The following is a 22,930-nucleotide window of genomic DNA, read 5'->3' on the forward strand; positions in this document are numbered from 1 at the left end:
GGTCATCATGTGTCACCTGTTGAATCTAAACAGGAAGTGATCCTGTCATCCTGTTACAACTTTCCTTCCTCATTTCAAAATAAAAGCTGCGACAGTGGGGTTTGTAACCAGCAGGCGAAGACAAAGAGCAGAATCTGTCTGTTTTATCTTAAAAATCTAAATGACTGAAATCAGTTTGTTTCCATTATAGCAGAGTTATTAATTAGTAATAGCTGTATCTCAGAGCTCTGTGTGTGTGTGTGTGTGTGTGCGTGTGTGTGTGTGTTACCGGCATGACGTCGGGGTCGTCGTTGCACATCTGGAGGAATCTCTCTGGACGAGCTGAAGAATGTTCTGGACCCTGCAGACACAGTTTGTTAACCTCACAGACTGAATGCAGCAGTAAAAAGAGTCCACCAGGTGTGTTTGACTCAGGGGACTCTAACGGGGACTCTAACGGGGACTCTAGGACTCTAACGGGGACTCTAACAGGGACTCTAACAGGGACTCTAAGGGGGACTCTAAGGGGGACTCTAGGACTCTAACGGGGACTCTAAGGGGGACTCTAAGGGGGACTCTAGGACTCTGACGGGGACTCGGGGACTCTGACGGGGACTCTGACGGGGACTCTGACGGGGATAGGCGTTTCCTCACCATGCCCTCCATGCCGTGCGGCAGCAGCAGCACGATGCCGTTCTGTCGGACCCACTTGGCCTGACCGGGACAGATGAACTGGTCGATGATGCACTGAGCCGTGTTGTGGAAGTCTCCGAACTGGGCCTCCCACAGGATCAGAGCGTTGGGACTCGCCATTGCAAAACCCAGCTCAAATCCTGCAGACACACAAAGGTTGGATTCAGTTCAGAGAATCAAACATTGGTGAAGCCGACCTACAGATCTGAAGCATTCTGTTCGGACTGACCCAGGACGCCGTACTCGGACAGCGAGCTGTTGCAGACGGTGTACGGCGCCTGGTCAGGAGCCAGGTGGTTCATGGGAATACAGATCCTTTTGTCCACGTTCTGGTCATGGAGGACGTGATGACGGTGACTGAAAGAGGACAAACAGCGTCAGTCTGACTTCACAATGTTGGACTCGGAGACACTGGTGGTCCTGTTCCCGAGCGGTTTACCTGAACGTTCCTCGCTCCACGTCCTGTCCCGACAGTCTGATGTGGATTCCCTCCTGCAGCAACGACCCAAAGGCCATGTACTCTCCCAGAGCCCAGTCCACAGTGCGGTTACGAATCATCTCACCTCGACCCTTCAGGATACGACTCAGACCTGAAACAACAAATATGATCATAAAGCTTGTTTCTCTTGTTTTAAACTGCAGACAGACAAACAGAGGACAGCAACTTTGCTGCTGCTCCAGAAACATCTAGTTTTATTTTAAACATTAAATTCTTATCCAGTTCTGGACTTAAAGACAACCAGGCTGAAGTAGTAACTGTTTTATCTATACTGAACAGTGTTATCACAGATTTTATTGTGCAGGCAGAGTTGCCAATAAAGATCTGAGCAGACCTCCGTGGATGGTGAAGTCCTCCACAGGGACAGAGGAGGCCACCTGTCCGATGTGGTTCAGGTTCTCTTCAGTCAGACCGGTGGAGGGGCAGCTCATGGACTTCGGCTGTCCGTCCAGAGTGAAAAAACCTGAAGACGACGACGACAACAACAACAACAACAGGTCAACAACAGAGACCAGAAACAGATCCTGACACAGTTTCTAACAGTTATCCTTTCTACTTCTGAATCTTCTGATTAAACTCATTGATCAGAGTGAACCCCGTCCTCCTCCTCCTCCTCCTCTCCTCCTCTTCCTCACCGGGCCATGGGGAGTCCAGCCAGTGCTTGATGTGGAGAATCTTCTCATCTTTAGAGCGAGCGTACGCCTCCTCACAGATCTTATCGTATTTGGAAATTTCCTCCTGCGAACAGAGACGCCGGGAGAAACCAGAAGTTATTAAATATTTGAGATTTAATTTCCTAAATGCTGCACAGCCACACTGGACCAACAGCTGGAGGAGGAAATGGACACCTGCAGTAAACAAACAGTTCCCGCTTCTACTGTCAGACGGCATGCTGGGAAAACAAGGACAAGGTCAGGTGGTTTGTACCTCGTACTCCTGCCTGCTGACCGCGCCCTCTGCGATCAGCTTCTCTGCGTATTTCTGCAGAACGGGCTTCTGCTTCTTGATCTGTTTGTACATCAGCGGCTGAGTGAACATCGGCTCGTCCATCTCGTTGTGACCCATCCGACGGTAACACACCTGCACGCACAGGTAACAGGTACGTAAGTAAACATTAACGCCGCCCACAGTCACGTGACCACTGACAGCACCGGAGACGAAGCACTGACCAGGTCGACCACCACGTCTTTGTGGAACGTGGCCCTCCACTCTGCAGCCACCTTGCACACGTAGATGACGGCCTCGGGGTCGTCGGCGTTGACGTGGAAGATGGGAGCATTGACGACTCGAGCCACATCGGTGGGATACGGGGACGAGCGAGCCACACGGGGGTCTGTGGTGAAGCCGATCTGGAGACAGGAAGTCAGAGAGGTCAGAGGTCAGTCGTCTGTCGGACTGTTCATCAGCGTGTTCCTTTCGGGTTCACACGTTACCTGGTTGTTGACGACCACGTGCACAGTGCCGTGAGTGGTGTGGGACGGCAGGTCGGACAGATGGAAGGTCTCATAAACGATACCCTGTCCCGCAAACGCTGCGTCTCCGTGGAGGAGGATGGACATCACCTGAACACACACACACACACACACACCACACACACACACACACACACACACACAGTCAGTACACACTGCTGCAGAACAACCTCAGATCTTCTGTAAGGAGGTTCTAACAGTGTGTCGAACTCTACAGGAGGTTGAACGCTGTTCTTCTAAAACACACGTTGAACACGTTACTCCAAAATCCCAAATCAATGTTCAACCACCAACAGGAACCCTAAAGTTCCCTGAAGGACCCCTAGAACCTCCTGAAAGATTACAAGGACCTCTTTACAGACCCGTAGAACCTCTTCAATGACCAAGAGAACCTCAGATTTAGAACATTACTAACCAATAAAACATCCTAAATAACCTCTGAAAAACAGTATCAGTAACTAAAATGGCTAAAGAATCTCCTCAGTGACCACTTGAACCTCATCAGCTACAAACAGGATCCCAAGAACCACCTAAAGGAACCCTAAAACCTGCTATAGAACCCCTAGAACCTCTTTTAGATTCTCATAATAACTTGACATGTGAGTGAAATAAAAGTAAAACCCAACAGTGTGTCAGTAACCCTCGACCCAGGTTCTTCCTTTACTCTGCGGTCTGTGGAGGACTATGTAAAGGATCTGGTGGTTCTGGTTTCGGATGATTTAAGGTGGTTCTGACTCTGGTCTGGTCCTGTACGGATTGTAGAACTGTCGGTCTCACCCTGTTGCCCTCGGTGTCTCCGCAGTAGAACTGCTCAGCCTTGGTCTTCCCCTGCACCACGGGGTCCACGGCCTCCAGGTGAGACGGGTTCGCCATCAGAGACAGGGTGATGTTCCTGTCTGTCACACGGTTGATACGACGATGGTACATTCCCAGATGGTACTTCACATCACCGGAACCCTGTGGAGGAAAACCACAGCGGGTCAGTTTGGTTCAGAGTCCTCTGGTGGCCACAGAGAATACGACAGGAACCGAACCTCTCCACTCATGTTCCTGCTGAGGGTACTGCCGCTAACCACCCCCATAAAGAGACAATATGACAGTTAATCCAGACCCTCTCTAGCTCCCCCGGTGGCTGACTGCCTCCATGTTAGCAGATGGGACAAACTAAAATATAAAGTCAAATAAATGGTTTCTGTCATTTTAAGTTGTTTTGATCACTTTATTTTTATTCTACTGATGGCAGCGGCTGTATCCGGATATTCTGGCTTCATCTTTGTACAGTGGGAGGAAGTGTTGTCAACCTTTACCAGATTTATGAATAAATGTGATGATTTAATTTAAATTTGTGAGGAATTAAATTCTGTGTGTGTTTGGTGCTTGGACCCGAGTATACACAGATATAACAGCCTCTGATGAGGGAGCAGTTGTAATAACATCAGTACTAAGTCAGTAAAAAATACCTCATCAGCAGCTTCCAGCTTGGAGTCAAACTGACAGAAAATCTGTTCCAGTTCTTTACGGATCACGTTGGCCAGAACATTCAGACGTCCCCTGAAAGAAGAACAACCAGTGAGAGAGGGCGGGGATATAAACTGTGTGTGAGAGAGTGTGTGCTGTGTGTTACCTGTGAGGCATGCCCATGATGACGTTCTCCACGCCGTTCTCAGAGGATTTATCGATGATGGTTTTCAGAGCCGGGATCAGAGACTCGCAGCCCTCCAGACCGAAGCGTTTCTCTGCAGACCACTTCTTCTGCAGGAACTCCTCAAACCTGCAGACATAAGTCAGTCAGTCTGGTGTCTTCGAACCCTTTAGACTCCTCCAACACAGGTGGAGGTGGAGGTGTGTTTACCTGGTGGAGCGGATCATACGGGCCAGCAGAGTCCTCTTCTCCTCCAGAGTGAACTGCATAACTCCTGGAGTCTCAAACTTCTGTCGGATCCACTGGCACTGCTCCAGGTCGTTGATGAACATGAACTCCACCCCGATGTGCTGACAGTACGACATCTGAACAACAAACACACATTATATTTATTCATTCAGACGCTGTTATACAGAGCGACTTACAATACAGTCAACTCAACAACGTGAACCCGGTTTTACTTCCCCAGCAGCAACGACATATATGGACGTAATAACGGATGGATGTAATATTTCAGCAACTGCTTTGGACAATATATGATATATAAAAAGAGGTTTTGTGGGTTAATGAGGACCGTGAATCCATTTCTGACATTTTCAAAAAATAAATTGAGGTTTAAACCAGAAGTGGAAATATTTTAGCCCCCATTCATTGTGATTCATTTTGAGTCAGTTCATACACTGAACCTGCAGATTGGACTCAGGAAAGCTCAGCGTCATCAGTGTGAATGATCAGATGTAATACTGTGTAAATTTCTTTAGTTCTGCTGGCATTTTTTTGTTTTGCTGTGCAGCATTTTGTCATTGACCTGTGTCTCTGCTACTGTGGTTATGTAATCATATAAATAACCCCATTATTAATTAAAATCAGCTGACTGGGAGCTGAAATATGGTCATGTCTTGTCTGTGGAGTACGTATATTCAATATTCAGCAGGAAGCCGTCATATTTCTACTGCAGACGTTTGTTCAGAGAGATTAAATTCAGATAAATTCACAGTTTTGACATTTAGATTTGATTTTAAATGAAGTAGAGCGCCTTTATGTGCCTGGACTTGACTCACTGCTACTTGAACACAAAAGTAATAATGGCTGATGAAACCTTCCTTTGGGATCAATGCTGTGGTAGAAACAGGCTTCACATCACCAACAGAGCCATCAGAAATCTTTAACACAACCAATCACATCAAATAAATCACTGTAAGTGTGTGTGTGTGTGTGTGTGTGTGTGTGTGTGTGTGTGTGTGTGTGTGTGTGTGTGTGTGTGTGTGTGTGTGTGTGTGTGTACCTCCAGGCGGCGGATGATCTCTTTCAGTGGCAGGGCGCTCTCTGAGCCGCCGATGAAGGTGGTGGTGGGCAGCCGGAAAACCTTGTCCAGGTCTGACTCATCCAGACCGTAGAAGCCTACATTTCCCATGATGCACCACAAGACAGGAAGGGAGGAGGAGAAGGAGGAGGAGGAGGAGGAGGAGGGAGGGAGGTTCAAGGAGAAAAAAAAGAGGGAAGGAGGTGAGAAAAGGTTGAAGGACGGAGGGAGTGGACAGTAAAGAGAGGGACAGACACACAAACAGGCCGTGGACAAATGAAGACATGCATATATGAGTTAGTGATGAATGAATGAATGGATGAGCATCATAAACACAATGTGGAGAGCATGCAGATGTTTTCAGAGCGCAGACAGACAATGAACATGCAGAGAGGAGCAGAGGAGGAGAGGACAGAGACAGCAGCAGGACGGGGTGAGGACAGTTGTGGGGTCCAAAACAATTAAAAAATAAAAGTAAGGAGAGACATCGTTAGTATCGTTAGTTCGAGCCAATCAGCAGGTTCACACATCAAACTCAACTCAGATCAGTCTGATGATATCCAGACTCAAACCAACACTGACATTGTTATTGATCTTCTTCCTCTGGGCTCCACTGACTCTTCACTGTTCCTTCATTACCACAAACACACTGTAGCTCATTTATCTACGCTGTAGTCCCCAACAAATGTCTCTGTTCAAACATGAACCTACATATTTGTGATGTTGGTTTGACTCTGCAGCACGAATACAGAGTATCAGCAGACTGATCCTTTAAAGGTCCAGTGTGCAAGATTCACTATACAGCAGAGAGTAACTACAAACTATATCTGACGGTAAACAATTACAATACTCTTGTTCTAATCTGGTATCCTTTAATATTTTCTCACTTGTTTGAGATTTTTTACTCAGCAAGCTTTATGCTACTTCTCATACTTATACAGTATGCAGCATATACAGCAGGGGTCTCAAACTGTCGGCCCGGGGGCCATTTCTGACAGAAAATATTATTGTTTTATATAAATTTAAACTGCTTCTTCATATATAATTCAACACAATTCTATTTACAGGAAAATGCCTTTTGTTTGGCACGAAATAATCAAAGGTTCAAAGTTCCCGCAAATCCATGCGAAGGGTTGAAAAGAAGAGAGACAGTTTTATAAGAATGTACAGAAACTGCAGTTTGATGTTAGGAATGGAAATATTCCCAGAATCATGTTTTAGTGTCGTTGAATTGTCCTCCTGTTAGATATAAATACCAGTGGACCCAAGACAATCTCTGTAGTTTGAGACTCCTGATATACAGCAAAAAATGTTCATCATTGTTTACCTTTATTGGTATTTTATATTCACACTCTTTCCTTCTTTATACTGGAACTGCTGAACAACTTCCCTGAAGATAAATAAAGTTTTATCTGATCTGAATTCATTCTGAGATTAAACTCATTAAAACAAACCCACAGATATTCTCTATAAATGAGTGTAAATGTTGTTAATAACTATTAAATATAAAATGATCCCAGTCATTCAAATGAAGCATTTAGTTGGACTTTGTTATATAGACCCACTTTCTCTCAGCACCACCAACTTCCAGCATCTCTAAAACATTATTTCTACTATTTATTTGTTTTCTCATAAATGTTTGACTTTAATCTCAGAATATCTCTGTTCTCCCCCTGCACTCCCACTCCATTTCTAGCCATCCATTTTACTAATATCATTATTACGACATCGTAGAATTCAAAAATGCACAAAATTAACTTTCCTCCGTTCTGCTGTTGAACCTTCAGGAGGATAAAGAAGCTGCAGGCTCACTTACGTCCTTTTAACTATTGACTTTATCACTTTAATCAGGATTTTGGATTAAACACAGAAACATGTTTGTACTGAGATTAAACTGAAGCAGCTCCTCAGGTAACTGCTGCTGCTGCTGAGGGTTTCTCCCAGAAGCTGCTGGTTGTTCACAGAAATCAGACACAACTTCATTAACAAGTTGCTGTAAAATCTCTATTGGATTTTACAGGTCTACATATCAGACTGTTTCCAGAAACCAGGAGGTTTGTAGGACTGAGATCACAATGTCATCATCAGAATAAACTTTATGAACTTTAACCCCGTATGAACATTCAGGAGTGAGTCTGGATGGCAGCAGTGCAGATGTCTTATATATCTATACACACAATCACTACTTTAGCTTTATTAAAGCAGTCCAAGCCGCTGTGTGAGGGACGGGAACGTTACTGTGAATTAATAAAGTGTGTAGATAAGTTCAGACTGCAGTGTAATAGTTTCTGAAAGGTTGTGTTAACGTTAACGTTCCTACAATGTTACTGTATTTTAAACTGTTTGCCTCCAATATCATTTATCTAAATGTGTTTTTAAGACAGTTTTTGTTTTATGTATTAAAAGGTGAAACAAAAGTTAAGTTTCCTCTGAAAAAGTGTCTCACCATCTGGTGCCTTTATGCAAGTCTGTCTGTTGTTGTTTATTCAGTTTACTGGCACATCTGCAGGGCTGGTATCACTGACCGATGCACAAAAACATTTAAGATTATCTAGAACAGTAAGTTCGGCCACCAGAGAGCGCTGACGAGTTGATTTTTACACCTCAAAACGTCTCAAATACCCAAATTCAAGGTGTTTATGTGACGTTTGTTGATACAGTTTTTAGAGGTAATGAAAGTGAATAATAATGTAAAGAGTGTGTTTCTGCTCTCTGTACTGATGTCATCCAGACCGGCATCATTTCTGAGCCACTTCCTGACCTCTGCTGACCCCTTGTGTATCAGAACCGGTCTCCTGGAAGACGAGACAGAGGGTGAAGAGTCCACAAGCTGACGGGTCTGATGGAGAGCTGCTTTCAGATTTTAATGAACAGAAAGAAAAACGCTCCACAGAGAGCGGCAATGTGTTCATGACAGCAGCGATGAAGAGGCATGTTGGGGGGGGATTATGGGTATTTAATTGTTATTTTGCAACTTCAAACTGATTACAGGGCAGTTAGGGGAGGATGGGTTATGAAGGAGAGAAAAGATGGAGAGAGAAAGTAGAGGGATGTGTTTTTGTGTCTTTGACTTCAAATAGAAATCAGGACTTTAAAGGATCCTGCACTGTCCATAAAACACACGACCACCTTAAATGTTTCCTGTTACACTCAACCTGCCAATCAGAGGGCTGAGCTGAACAGACTGACAGCGGATTCAGCCAATCAGAAAGCTGACACACGTTATAAAAGCCCACAACCACAAACCAATCACACGACTGACAGCCAAGCCGGCCAATCAAGAAGCAGAGTCTCTCTAAAGACAGCAGGCAGACAGGTCGCTGCTCAGCCCGTCGGGTTGCTGCTCAGCCCGTCATTCACTTTCCTCACTTCCTTTCCTTGCCTCCTCCTCCTCAGAGGGGGAAGGTTGTGAGGAAAGATACAACAGCTCCACAGACACAAAGAGCAGCTGACAGGATTCTGGTGTTTACCGCTCCGTCTGCAGCCGACACTAATCTGAGACTGGCAGTCTGACTCTGAAACACACAGTCACAGCACTGGTCACTGCTCTTCATCACTGCACTGATCACTGCTTCACTGCACTGCATTACTGCACTTCATTACTACACTGCATTACTGCACTTCATTACTGCACTGATCACTGCATCACTACACTGCATTACTGCACTGCATTACTGCAATGCATCACTGCGCTTTATTACTGCACTTCATCACTGCACTGCACTTCATTACTGCACTTCACTTCATCACTGCACTGCATTACTGCGCTGCATTACTGTGCTAAGTTACTGTACTGCATTACCGCGCTTCCACAAGCTGAGAGGACAGCGTGACTTTTCTATCCGTGTGGTTGTTACACGTCTGAAAAGTAAAACACAGGTGATACTATTTTTAAAATAGTTCTTAGATCCTCCGAAGCTTAAAAGTACAGTCGCACACTCGTCACGTAGTTTAATGAAACCAACATCTCACCAGAGACGCTGGCTTCATCAGGCTTTGTGCCAACAGGGGTTTTAAATGTTCCAGTGGTGGTTCCAGACTCTCAGCCCTCTAAGCCCCAAACACTGGCTCTCAGCCCTGAGACAGCCTCCTGCAGGACTCTGTCCTGCCTTCACTCCCTGGTACTCTGCTGGAGCACCAGGAGGAGGGAGGGAGATGGGTGGGCCCGTACTCACTGCTCAGTGCTTGTTTTCAGCCATGAACGCCAGAGAGCCAGTGTGGGGGGCTTTGGATCAGGCTTAGGCATTGGTTGGTTGGGAAGCAGGGCCTTAGAGGACTGAGACTGGAACAAACTGGAGGCTGGTTATAGGATTGGGGTTTGGTTCTGGGGGCTGAGCCTGCTGGAGGTATCTCATTAATACAGAAATACACAGCAGAAATTATTTGAAGTGAACACTTCCAGCTATTGATCAGGATGTTGTGCAGTGGGACAGAAACGCCTTCTGCAGTGCTGACTGTCAGGATGCTGCAGGTGATTTATAGACCAGAGAGGAGCAGCAGTATCACGCTACGTTATAACGATGAAGTTAGTACGGCTCGTATCTTCTGTTCAGAGATCCCTGAACACTGGGAGCAGAAAAAAACAGAGAGAGGGAAGAGCTGAAAGGAGATTAAAACCAAGAATGAGAAGAAGAGGAAGCTCCAAACATCATCATCTAACAGCGCCAAAGAACACAGGCTGAACAGTTTCTGGATGCTTTTAATCCATATTATCTTTTTATGAACCCAAAAAAACAAATTATAAAGCAGGAAGAGTCTTTTTCAAAAGCATCAAAACACAAAATAAAGTCTTTTAGCAAATTGTCTTATAGGAACCGACTCCTGTTGGTTTCAGCCGGTGTTGCAGGTCGAACTTACAACGCGACGTGAGGAAATTATTTTTAATCGAATGTGATGATGCGTCTGTTCACTGCAGACGCATCATCACAGCTACTCAATACTGATCAATAACTTTATATGTTGTGGTTTGTGTCCACATACATATAAACATATATTGTCTTTTAATTAATTTTTTCTTGGTGAAGCAAACATTTTAAATGTTGCAGGTGTAATTTAAAGAAACCTGACGTTATGATGGTTTATAAACTTTATTATAAAAACTGGATGTTTGTTTTTTCTTGTCAGGAATAAAATCAGAAGACTCGATGTGCATAAAGTTCCATGTCGAGCTTCCTGGAAGTTACTCATGTCTGATTTAGTCTTCACAAATAGAATCTAATTCATTATCCTGTAATAACAATAATCAAACACTTATTCAGTAGAAGTACTGACGGTATTATAACCTGTTTTTCTGCCTTCTACTCTCAATAATTTCGTGGCCACGTTTAAAAATAATCTCCTGACGCCACCTCGCATGAACTCCGATATAACTCTTCTATCAGACGCCTGTTCTACGGGACGGAGCGGGGCGCTAGCAGCAGCTACAAGCTAACAAAGCTAACTACGCCGACCAGAACACAGCAGAGACGTTCAGAGGCAACAGCTGCTTGGAGCAATGTGTCCTCTGGATGTCTCCTGTTTACTGAGGTCTTACAGGGATGTTCCACTCTGGTTCCATGTCTGATAGAAAGCAAAGGAACTCACAATCTTTCCACAGGAGTAATGAACAGCGAGCCAGCAAATATAACAGGGCTGTTTGTGTCTAAATCCCATTTAGAGCTACATTAAAGTTGGTATCTAACTCTGTTTCTATTAAACATCTGGGTGATGGTTGAAGGGAACACGTTTTCAGATGAGTCAGCAGCGACGGTTTACATTGGTATCCAAGTTTTAAATATTAATTTGGATGTAATCAGTGCAGCTTTAACTTTCTGTAGTTTTCTAAAGCCAAACTAATATATAGTTTTATACAGAGCATCTGAATAACTATTGTTTTTTATTCTGTATACAAAGCAAGAAAGAAAGAAGCTGAATCTATATGGGCAATGTCTCTCATTGGAAAATAAAGGTCATATTTTGCAAAACAAACAGAAATTGTGTTATTATAGCCTGGATTAATTAGCTAACTAGAAAAATAGCACATTTTGGTGCTTACCTGTTTAATGGTTCAACAACTGATAAATTCTAGTAGTTTTAGTTAAATGTTTTAAGTTCCTCTTATTGTTAGTGTGGTGACTTTAAGTGCCCAAAGTAACCAGTACTGGTGGCAGGACATTCATTAACTCCTGTAGAAACTAGTTTGATAAAAGCAAAACACACTTAACCAAATGAAACATCTCTTTTCTTTTTTTGTATCCCGCCCTTTAGTGCAGCGTCCTCTACAGGAACTCCAGGATGTCAGAAACAAACCTCTGGAGTTCCTGTAGAGGACGCTGCACACTACTACAGTGAACACACTCTCCTACAGATGAACTACTGCCTTCACAGCACTGAGCAGTGACACACCAGCGTTGTCGTTACTCGTACCTCCTACCGTTAGGATTCTCAGCCTCTCCTCGAACACAGCCAGGTCTGGAAGGGTCGCCAGCAGGGGGCAGCAAAAGGAGAGACATCCGGACACCATTAGTGACCTACGACCCTCTTTAACCTGTCACCCACGGCCATTTTATACCACCGCCACAACCGTCTACAGCTACGACAGAGCACAACACCGGCCCCGGCCCCTCAGCGTCTCCACCACCTTTTTATCTGTTCACAAATTTACAGAACGTTTGAAGTTTGGTTTGGAAAATGTTTGATTTTAGAGTGAAGTGGTGGAGAAAGAGAGATGTAGTTAACACCATGCGGAGGTTAAAAAGTCCTAAATACAGAAGCCACACCGCAGCCAACCCACACTGAGGGTTTCCCCCAGACAGGAAGCCATTCTGCACAGGTCACCTTTACTACAGCAGGGACGCGACTAATTCCTGCAACACAGAACTCAACACTGATGTCCTCTGTTTTCACTACAAACGTTAAATACTTTGCACACATACCAGAGTGTCTGATCTCAGAAAGAGGACTCACTCTGTCCCTGCAACACTAGGAGCTATTAATGACTGCTGTGACCATCAGTGGGTCGTATTCTGAGGGACGGATATCAGATGGAAAATCAGGATGAAAGCAGACACAGTCCAGTTAGGCAATGCTAAAGCTAATTAGCAGTTAGTGGCGATACGAGCCAAGAGAGCTCAAAGAAAGAGACAGTAGAGACGGACCGGAGGATATATTTACATTAGTTCGATTATTATGAAATGATTTACTAGAGAACTAAAAAGAGTTATCCAGTCTTCGGTTCGTTCAGTTAAAGGTTTAAATCGCTGCACACATCTCTGATTTATTCAGCAATCAGAATAAAGGGCTAGAAAAATAACAACCAATCAGATCTCTCTACACTGCGACGTCTGTGCTGGGATGGAGACTGCTGATTGGTCGGAGCAACACCAACAACCTGCACTGCAGAACAGGAAGCTAAAGGAAGAAAGCCTCTCTGGGAAATGAGTCAGAAAAATAATCAGGTTATAAGAAGATATTTCTAACTTTGTGTTAATAAGATTGAACTTATTGAAGTTATAACAACACAAACTGCAGCAGGTCGTCAATAAAGAGGCCAGTATTTGAGTTCATTAACTGTAACAGTGAGAACTGATCAGAATAAATGAGCTACTCTTTGTTTCCCTGATTTACCGAACTTTGTATTTTGTGCAGTTACACCTGTGATGACTACAACTAACGCAACCAATCATTGTAGTTTCCTGTGCGGTTCAATCACAGCCTCGTGCACAGGATGTGACCAAACGACTGGAGATTTTATTCTCGCAAACTGCATCGCAAAGTTTTAGAAAAAGCTGTTGTGAAATCAGGAATTTTATGCTGCAACAATCCCAAAGAGCCTGTAAACTCCTGAAGGGACTGAACACCAGGCTGGGGACCACTGCGACAGAGGGTGTATATGTACAGTTACTCATGGATGATGAGAAGGAACACTCTTTATCTATTATCTATAATCTATAATCTTTCTTAGATAAGACCACCTCGCTCGACTGTCACTGTAGCTTCTAGCTGAAAATGTCCACTCTCATGAGACACTCTTTAGCTCCCTCAGTATTAAAACCAGTGGGGACCAAGGGCCTCACTGTCTCTACAGTCGGCTGAAACAAACCACAAGATACAAACACAACAAGCTAACGCAGCCACAGCTGAGAGCTAAAGCAGAAGCCAAACAACGAGCAGCCCAAAGACGCTGCAGACTCCAGCCGGGTCAGCATGAAGCTAACAGCTCAACACCAACTGACCCACATACTGCCGACAGTATCGTGTTGCTGGGGTCAAGTGTCTCCCAAAGGAAGCCACTGATCTGAGATCATCTCAGAAACTCTTAATGTCTCTGTTGACTAAACAACTCAAGGTCTATCTGGGAGCTGTTCTGGAGCTTACGACCATATCACATGATCTTCATCAGCTGTGTTTGAAGCTCATATTTCCTTTTACTAGTACTTCTTGTTAATGTTGACTCACTCTCAAAGCTCCAGAATGGTAACTAAATGGACCTCATGGTGAAAATGTTTACGCAAAGATGGACAAGAAGTAAAACTCATATCTGCTGATGAAGGTTGTGTAATATGACCGAAAGCTCCAAAACAGCAACTGATCTTAAACTGAGGTTGTTCTGTCAAGAATTAACTCAAATAATATCATATTTTAAAGTTTTTTTCATCATATTTTCTTGGCCCAGAGGAAAAGTTTATCCTTTGGTTCCAGATGTTCCTTTACAACCAGATGTCAAAGGTTTAAGTCCACCAAATCTGTTATTGAGATCTATCTCAACAAACCTGTAAATCAACGAGAGCCAGGGATCATTTCACATTGTGGATAAAGAGGATGCTCCATGTTTAAGGTTAAAAGTTTCAGAAACATTCAGTGTATACAAGAAAGTTCACGTGTGCAGGTGTCGAATACAGACTCAGAGACATCTGTTGTATACAAGAAGGTTTTCAGAAATCACTCCGGAGAGATTTTAATTATACATTAAACACAAGTCAGATTAAGTTCAGAGACATTCATCGTGTACGAGAACGATCCAGGTTTTTCTGGAACATTCACCGTACGCGAGAACGTTCGATAAGTTTCCAATTTCAGAGACGTTTATTGTGCACGAGAAGGTTCAAGAACTCTTCTGATGTACAACAAAGTTACAGAAACATTCCCAGCACAGGAAACTTCCCTCGACTGGAGGAAGGTTTCAGAAACAGCCGGACTGCGAGGCAGAGCCGGAGAAAGCAGAGGGAAGTAAAGAGACGTTCTGGTTGTCTTTTAAGGGTTGAGCTCCTCACCCAGCTTGTCGGAGGAGGTGATAATGTCAGTGGGGACGCACGAGTCCAGATCGGCGTCCATGATGCCGAGGGGGTCCAACTGGGCCACATGGTGCCCTCGGATCTACAGGGAGTGACAACAGCACAGAGCCCACCCGGGAGAGGAGGAGGAGGGGATGGAGATGCAGGAGTGAGGAGGAGGAGGTGGAAATAGGATGCAACAAAAAGAGATGCCGACAGAGAGAGAGGTGGGAGGATGTGGAGAGCCGAGTGGATGAGAAGCAGGACGGAGAGGAAGATTCAGAAAGATGCAGAAAAGGAAGAAAGATCAACATCGAAACAGGACACAAAAACAAGAAAGGAGGAGAAGAGCAGGGTGAGAGTATAAAGGAGGAGAGAGAGAGAGAGAGAGAGGGAGGGTGGGAGGGAAGAGCAACATTAACACCACAGGCTGAAGCAGTTTGTGTTTTTAGCTCTGGCGTTCTCACCGACGTCCTGGAAGCCGGTATTGACCGGAGCATCATCAAAATTCACACAGCTGATTCCCAAAGGATCCAACTGGGCATTGTGATGCCCCATCACCTAAACACACACACACACACACACCTGTTATCACAACACAAACAGCACTGACACACACGCCTGAGTCCTGGAGGTCTTCACAGGTCCACATAAAGGAGGGCTCACCTCCAGATTACAGTTTATTCAGTGTGAGAGTTCAAGTTAAAAATACTGATGTGTTTGATCAATGTTGTGTATGTTGGGATGTTGGAGGGAGAGACAGGTGCTGGAGCCCACAGACAGGTGCTGGAGCCCGCAGACAGCTGCTGGAGCCCGCAGACAGCTGCTGGAGCCCGCAGACAGCTGCTGGAGCCCACAGACAGCTGCTGGAGCCCACAGACAGCTGCTGGAGCCCACAGACAGCTGCTGGAGCCTGGGGAGCTCTGCAGGAGAGAGCTGGACCTTCTGGAGGAACAAACATCAGATCAGAGACGTTCACTCTGTTTATTTTAAACTTTTGGGATTAAAAAGTGGATTTATCTTCTCAACCTGTCTGCTGAGTGTGCGTTAGTTAAAATTAGTTAACTATTAAAATAACAGTTACTTGCTTTTATATTTAGAACTTGATAATGACGGATATAAAATATGTGGACTCTGTGAGGTTTCTGTGAAGACCTCCACTAACTACGTCACTAATCAGAAGTTCTCAACCTTTTCTAGTCAGACATCCAAACAACGACAGAGCTGTCAGGACTTTACGTGAATCTGAAATATATTCTTTCATTGTTCACATTTTTCAAACTATTACATAGAAAATCTGTTTTTTAATTTTAAACACTTTAAAAGGTTGAGAAACTCTGAACTACATTGAACTGAATCACAGTTTATTAATAACTTACACACACTCGCATTGTGTTCATATATAATATAATTATATCATTATACAACAACTTCTGATCATAATAATTAAATTTAATGATCACTTAAAGATCATTAACATGAACAAATAACATAAAAAATAAAAAAAATAAAAGAACAAACAATAATAAACAGTTTCATTAATGACATTATTGTCTGTTTAACTCCTCGTTACATCAGCTCTGGGAAAAGAGTCAAATGTCAAAATCCAACCACAGAAGATCAGAAACGACAATAAAAAAACATGTTTACGCTTTTTAAGAATGTTTATTCTAATAAGAGACTTAATGTTTTAATATATTTATTTATGGAATACATTTTAATCACTTTATTAACATTTCATTTTGCAACCTTGGACGGAGCAGCAACTGGAATCCAGCTTCAGATTAAACTGTGAATGGAGGCTTTTATTAGATCAGTTTACACCAAACTTACTGCCCCGTAAACACGAGCGGGCAATGAACGGGGGGAAGAGGAGCCAGTTAATCAGTCAGTAACTGTTAACGTTATCCATCGTATTGATCAGCCAGGATCAGTTTCAGTGAAGTTGTACTGTGTTGAAATAACAATACAGCCGTTTCTGTTGTTGTTGTGAGATTATAATAATTTAATTCATATCAGAAACGACTAGTCGACTATTTGCTTTATGGACTAGGACAATCTTTAGTTTGGGGGGGGGCAGCTCTATTCGCAACTAGACAATACCTCAAAACCTGGACGAATAAAGAATCTGCCCCGGAGAGAGCGGAGGCAGAGACGCTGAGTGATGAAAGGGACGACAACAGGAAGTGAGCTACTGTAGTCTGACCGCTCATTAACGCGGTCAGTGTCCCTTTAGTAAGGGAAGCCTCATACAACCGAGGTGTGTGTGGAGTACGTGTGCGTGTACCTGATAGGCCCTGATTAGGGACTGGACGGCCAGGTGATCCTCCACCAGCTTCTCCACGTTGGGCTGAGCTCCAACCAGAGAGGAGAGCTGAGGGCCGGCGAGCCCCGACGCCGCCGACAGACCCAGAGGAGACTGGTAGGCGGCACCGGGAGGAGCACCGGCGTTAGCGTTCCGGAAAAATACATCCCACGACTGGAGGAGGAAAGGAGGAGAGGGTCGGAAGGAAGAGAGGGAGGGAGACAAAATGAGAGGATTTTTAATAAAAGAAACCTCAAATGAATATCAATAAATAACACATGTAAAGGTATTTTGTGAAGATGGACCAACAATCAGATCCGGCTGAATACAGACAATAATATAAACTGTACAAATACTGAAGGTTGTGATTCATCTGAAACTGATTCCACTTTATTCCTCACTGTCAGAGCTGTAGACTACAGAAACAGAGTGAAGCTTCCTCCCTCAGAGATGACACACACACCCCCACCCACACACCCACACCCATACCCACACACACAGCCACACACACACACACACACACACACACTTCTATTGTGATTTAACTCCAGATACATTCCTTCTTTCCAGCGCTGCCTTTCTGAACAGACGTGAGCCAACAACCCGTCGTATGAACTGGTTCTTTTCTAACATCCCCTCCTCGCCTTAAGGGCCACTCCCCAACTGAGGGCCTCCTGAAAGAAACCACGTGAGGGTGAAACAGGGAAGGAGGCGCTGAAGGAGGCAGCGACCCTCCCTGCACACACAGATATATACCGTCTGTTTTCTCTGTTTCAGTCTGTGGTTCTTGAACTCATTCTGGACTCATGAGTCATAAACATCTCATTACCAGGAGGAACTCACCACAATCAAACACACTCCACATTCTGCTCTCTCGCTGCAGTTCCACACAAATACGCCTTTTCCCACTTCACATAAAGACCTTCTGGAAGCTTGTTGTTGCCTTTAAGGAACTTTTGAATGCACTTTAACCTTTATTGCACCAGTCTGTTCACACTGTTGTCTATCATACTTTAACTTATAATCCTTATAGCAGCAACATTATGTTTGTATTGTATTGTGTGTGTATTCTGGCTGCTGTGTGAGATCATTAATAATACTAATATAGAAATATACAATGTGCTCTCTGATGGTTTCTTCACTTTTAAACCAGTTAAACACTCCTTGTAGTACATTTAACTGATTTATTATAGTGAACACAATATCTGCTACAGCCATTAAATGCTTTTAGACTCTGTAATCACATATTATTTATATGTTTATTATAAAGAATCTAAAGAAGACTTCTTCCAGCACTGGTAAGAGTTTTAGTTTTTTGTTTTGCTCCTCCAGACGCAGTTTTCTTGTGGGAGAAGTCAGTTTACAGACAGACTACAAACCAACCTTTCAATGACTCAGCAACAGAAGTATGAGAATCATCTTTCAGAGACATAACGAGTCACATATTAAAATGTGCTCATTAAAGTCTCATAGCTGCAGGATAATAATGAAACCAATCATTCTTCATACAACAGACAGAAAAACAACTCTTAATTAAACCAAACCCCTCAGGCTCCATGTTTCATATGTTATGACTCTTTTAACCAACAGCTGTGTTTGTTTCAGGTCTCCTGTCAATCACAACCTGATAACTGAGAGCGATGATAAAACCTGTGAGACTCCATTCAGGCTCCAAACTGCTGCTTCTTTCTTTTTACTGCCAACAAACAATGACTGCCATTTTATTCATCCATCACATGAGGATATTTCTAAAGGACAGATTTCATACTGGGTGACTGTTGATCCAGTCTGAAGCCACATTGTTACCATCCACTGTTTAGATCTTGGTGCTTTTTAACTCTAGATTTGAACCGGATGAAGGATTTTAGTCATCGGACGTCTGGATCTTTGTCTGTCCAACAGCGTGGGAGAAGCAGTGATTGTTAAGGTGGAACTGCTTTATTCAGTGTGTTTAAGGTGGAACTGCTTTATTCAGTGTGTTTAGTGGTTTTAATCAGCGGGTCTGTTTGTGTTGGAGAGGAGGAGACCTCTGTGGATCATTGGGCTCCCGGTAGAAACCTCCTGAACCATGAACACTGAAGGAATCCTAACCGGGAGAAGCTGACTGCAATGACGCCAATGGTGGTGAAGACAACAACTCCCATGATCCCACGCTGCTTCACCACCTCAACACACTTTATCTTGTTGTTAATGTTTGAATGTGAGAGAGCCCCTAGTGGCAGAAACTACTACAACTAAATATCTGGTTACCTCTGTATTCAAACTATGAAATAAAGATGGTCACATTTTCATCTATTAAACATCACTATTACTACAGTTACAGTAAGTGTTCAGTGCTGCTGTTTAGCTTCCAGCTAGTTCGGTAAGTCGATAACAGCAAGGTCACACAGTCTGGTCTTTACATAACACACACACACACACACACACACACACACACACACACACACACACACACACACACACACACACACACACACACACACACACACACACACACACAGAGGATTTACTAAGTTGTCCTCTATGAGAGGCGGACATCAGAAAAAAGTCACTGATATATTCATTAAATATGTATAAAGTATTTTAACAGATCTCTGATTCTGTTAAATTCAATTCAGATACTTTTTTAAAACTAATAAATTGCACTGCTTTAACATGTTCTACTCTTCTTTATAGGTAGTAAATAAGATCTGGTTTATATTTACTTTATTAATCAGTATAAGGTATCATTGTGAGAACATCTGTACCTTCAGGACAATGTAAACTCATTAATCCTGTTGGAACTAATCTTTAATAATAATAATAACTAACCCCCCCAGTATTCCCCAGGTCGCTGCAGACCGGCCTGCTCTGACTTCACTTTGGACAGTAAAACAGCTCCGTCATGTGACTGAGCCTCAGCTATTATTAGCCCGGTTGTCCTTTAGGGCTCAGTTAAAATGTGCGGGTGAAACACCATCAGGTTCATTCAGTCCCTGGGGGGGGCGCTACCTCCCACCAGCAGCACACTGAGTCACCTTCAGGGACTCTCTACGTCACATTCAGGGTTCCCACTCTCTTTCAGAAATCCTTTTCCAGGACAGTTCTCAGGAGTTTATCTTACACAATACAGGACAGCACAAACTCTGTTGGCTGTGTTCGGTCTGACATGATTTCATTCTGTTGTGTCGTGTTTTTTAAGGATTTATGTTTTTTTAAATGCGTCCTCCAGACCAGCAGGGGGCTCCTCTGATCCTCTGACCCTTACCTTGTGAACACTCTTGGGGTTCTCCAGCCAGGCGTAGTACATCTCCTCCACGTAGTTGGAGCTCGTCCCGTTCAGGAACGGCTCCGAGGCCACAGGCGCAGTGTAGCACCTGATTGGCTGAAACGTCCTTGTGCCTCCTGTGGAGGTGATTGTGACTGGCCGCTGCTGGCCGACAGTCTGAGCCGCCTGCGAGGCGGTTAGCGGACGCAATCGCGCCGCACAAGTCCTTAAACGATGCATAAGCAGTCCTTAACGTATCACACACACACGGTGGTGGTGGTCAGTCCGAACGGGCCGGACGTCCTCAACCTCAGAACCACGACGGGGTAAAAAGTCAGTCCACCGATCTGCAGTCAGCCCCAGAACAGAGAGGGATGAATGAAACGTCCACTGGTCCGTCTGTCCACTGAGAGAGAGAGACAGTGTGTTAGACAGGGAGAACAGGAAGCAACGTTTCACTCGCAGTTAAAAATGTTTAACTAGCGGGATCGGATCAGGAAACAATGGCGGCTCGCCTGCTCACACAGGATCTGGTATTCCAGATAAACAGTCAAATAACTGAGAATGAGCTGTCAATCACAAGGTAGCCCCGCCCTAAAGCATACCCTGCATTATGGTCTGTTTTACTCTAAATGGGACCATCAGTTACTAAATGAACATCATGCTGTATGGAAGAAGACTGAAACTAGAGACTGAGACCAGAAACTCATCAGGAAACTGTTTACTGAGCTCAGACATCAACTGTCGGCTCGTTTCCCCATACGACTCGATACTATCAGAGTGTTATTGCAACCAGTGGAGCGCCCCCTGCTGGCCGTTATATAAATATATAAATATACACTGTCAATGGTGAACACCTACTTACCAACACCTGATACGGCATTATAGGCAGAACCAATGTTAACATGTAAACAGATCAGGGATCAGCTGTTACAGTCAGGCTTGTGATGTTCTTCAAACTTTCATTTGAAGATCAATGAATGAATGAATGAATGAATGAATGAATCACAATCTACGGCCTTCCAGTATCACAACATATAGATCCTCTGTATCGGGATACGCCCGAACTGGGATCAGTGTGTACCACACAGGTGAGACACCTGTCAGTCAAACGGAGGTCACAGAGGGGTCACCGCTGTTTCCTGTCTGAGAACTAACAGTGATTCAGTCTGCAGGGGGAATATCTCACAACCACGGGTCTGTGAGACAGGTCTGTGAGACAGGTCTGTGAGACAGAGGGGAGACAGGTCTGTGAGACAGAGGGGAGACAGGTCTGTGAGAGAGGTGAGACAGGTCTGTGAGACAGGTCTGTGAGACGGGTGAGACAGGTCTGTGAGACAGGTCTGTGAGACAGAGGGGAGACAGGTCTGTGAGACAGGTCTGTGAGACAGAGGTGAGACAGGTCTGTGAGACAGAGGTGAGACAGGTCAGTGAGACAGGTCTCTCCCTGTTTTGACCTTGTTGGTTCTCCTTCGCTCAGCCCGACCTGGACCCGCCCACCACCTGCCCACCCGGCCTCCTCATTGGCTGTCCACCCGGAAACAGGACTCCAACGCCTTCCTATTGGCTGCTGCAACCGTCGGTCACTGTGTCCTTTCACGAGTCATAAGTTCCCGAAAACGAAGAAACACATTAAACCGATCAGCTGTGACGTCACCGATCAGCTGTGACGTTACCGATCAGCTGTGACGTTACACATTGAATTAGCATTGGAGCTAACCTTTAGCTTCTCCGTTATAATTACCATTAGCACGCTAAGCTAGCGGCTATCCGGTGCTAATCGAGCACGAGCTGTCAGGAAGTGAACTTCCCGGTTAATATCTGCGTTTCCCTCCATAAACGGACCCCTGACGTCCGCTGACGTCCGGACAACCGACCGGACAACCGACCGGACAACCGACCGGACTCGAACAGGGAACGCGCTGTGCTTTAGCTAGCACGAGGCTAACATGCTAACAGGTTTTGTCTCAAATTCCTCAACACGGGTTTTAATTTCCTCTGAACTGAGACCCGGATCCCCCTCAGACCGGGTCCCTGTAGACCCGCAGGCGTCGGTGCTGGCTCCGGTCCCGGTTACTGACCTCCAGAAACGAGTTTCAGCGGCTCCCCTCTCGGCCGGTATCCGGATGCCCTTCGCCTCTCCCGGTGAAATGATGACAGCTCGGGGCGTCCGTCTGCACTGACGTCATCACGCACGGGGGCGGGGCCTGCGTGCGTCTTCACGTCTAAAACGAACATAAATAAATAGTTATATAATATTATTATTTTTATTTTTTTTTTTTTAAATGTACGATAAAAAAATTAATCAAAGAACAAAATGAAACATTTTAATAAAATTTAACAACGGTATTATTTTTATATTAAAGCTGCAGTATTGAACTATTATAAAAATAACTTTTTGTTCTATTTGCTGAAACTTTCACTTTATCCTGACAGCAGAGATAATCTGTGAAACAAATCCGGTTCCTCTGACCCACTCGTAATAGCATTTGTAAAAATCCACCACCCAAACGAAAACAACCAATCAGAGAAAGATATA

The 22,930-nt window shown here is 44.4% G+C and overlaps 1 protein-coding gene and 1 long non-coding RNA gene across 5 annotated transcripts in view; one reads left to right on the forward strand and one right to left on the reverse strand.

The window, feature by feature from the left end:
* ogdha (oxoglutarate dehydrogenase a) overlaps positions 1-22,584 on the reverse strand; it is a 25,290-nt gene extending 2,706 nt beyond the window's left edge. The window contains exons 1-19 of one of the 3 annotated variants that reach the window (XM_051394356.1): positions 22,473-22,584; positions 20,392-20,797; positions 17,127-17,318; positions 14,840-14,942; positions 11,994-12,038; positions 5,571-5,686; positions 4,496-4,650; positions 4,268-4,414; positions 4,104-4,194; positions 3,421-3,600; positions 2,605-2,733; positions 2,341-2,520; positions 2,099-2,251; positions 1,807-1,909; positions 1,506-1,634; positions 1,112-1,262; positions 902-1,029; positions 634-812; positions 269-340 (exon numbers count right to left, since the gene is read on the reverse strand). In XM_051394356.1, coding sequence (XP_051250316.1) covers positions 269-340; positions 634-812; positions 902-1,029; positions 1,112-1,262; positions 1,506-1,634; positions 1,807-1,909; positions 2,099-2,251; positions 2,341-2,520; positions 2,605-2,733; positions 3,421-3,600; positions 4,104-4,194; positions 4,268-4,414; positions 4,496-4,650; positions 5,571-5,686; positions 11,994-12,038; positions 14,840-14,942; positions 17,127-17,318; positions 20,392-20,631 — 2,493 coding nt within the window. In that variant the 5' untranslated portion in view covers positions 20,632-20,797; positions 22,473-22,584. Of the gene's footprint in view, positions 1-268; positions 341-633; positions 813-901; positions 1,030-1,111; positions 1,263-1,505; positions 1,635-1,806; positions 1,910-2,098; positions 2,252-2,340; positions 2,521-2,604; positions 2,734-3,420; positions 3,601-4,103; positions 4,195-4,267; positions 4,415-4,495; positions 4,651-5,570; positions 5,687-11,993; positions 12,039-14,839; positions 14,943-15,306; positions 15,401-17,126; positions 17,319-20,391; positions 20,798-22,472 lie in introns of all 3 variants that reach the window. The other 2 variants (XM_051394358.1, XM_051394359.1) reach the window with 2 other exon arrangements.
* The window catches only part of LOC127360092 (uncharacterized), a 69,786-nt gene that overhangs the window by 24,028 nt on the left and 22,828 nt on the right, over positions 1-22,930 (forward strand). The gene's annotated exons all lie outside the window — the stretch shown is intronic.

The sequence above is a fragment of the Dicentrarchus labrax genome, unplaced genomic scaffold, assembly GCF_905237075.1.
Source record: "Dicentrarchus labrax unplaced genomic scaffold, dlabrax2021, whole genome shotgun sequence".
Taxonomy (NCBI): Eukaryota; Metazoa; Chordata; class Actinopteri; family Moronidae; genus Dicentrarchus; species Dicentrarchus labrax.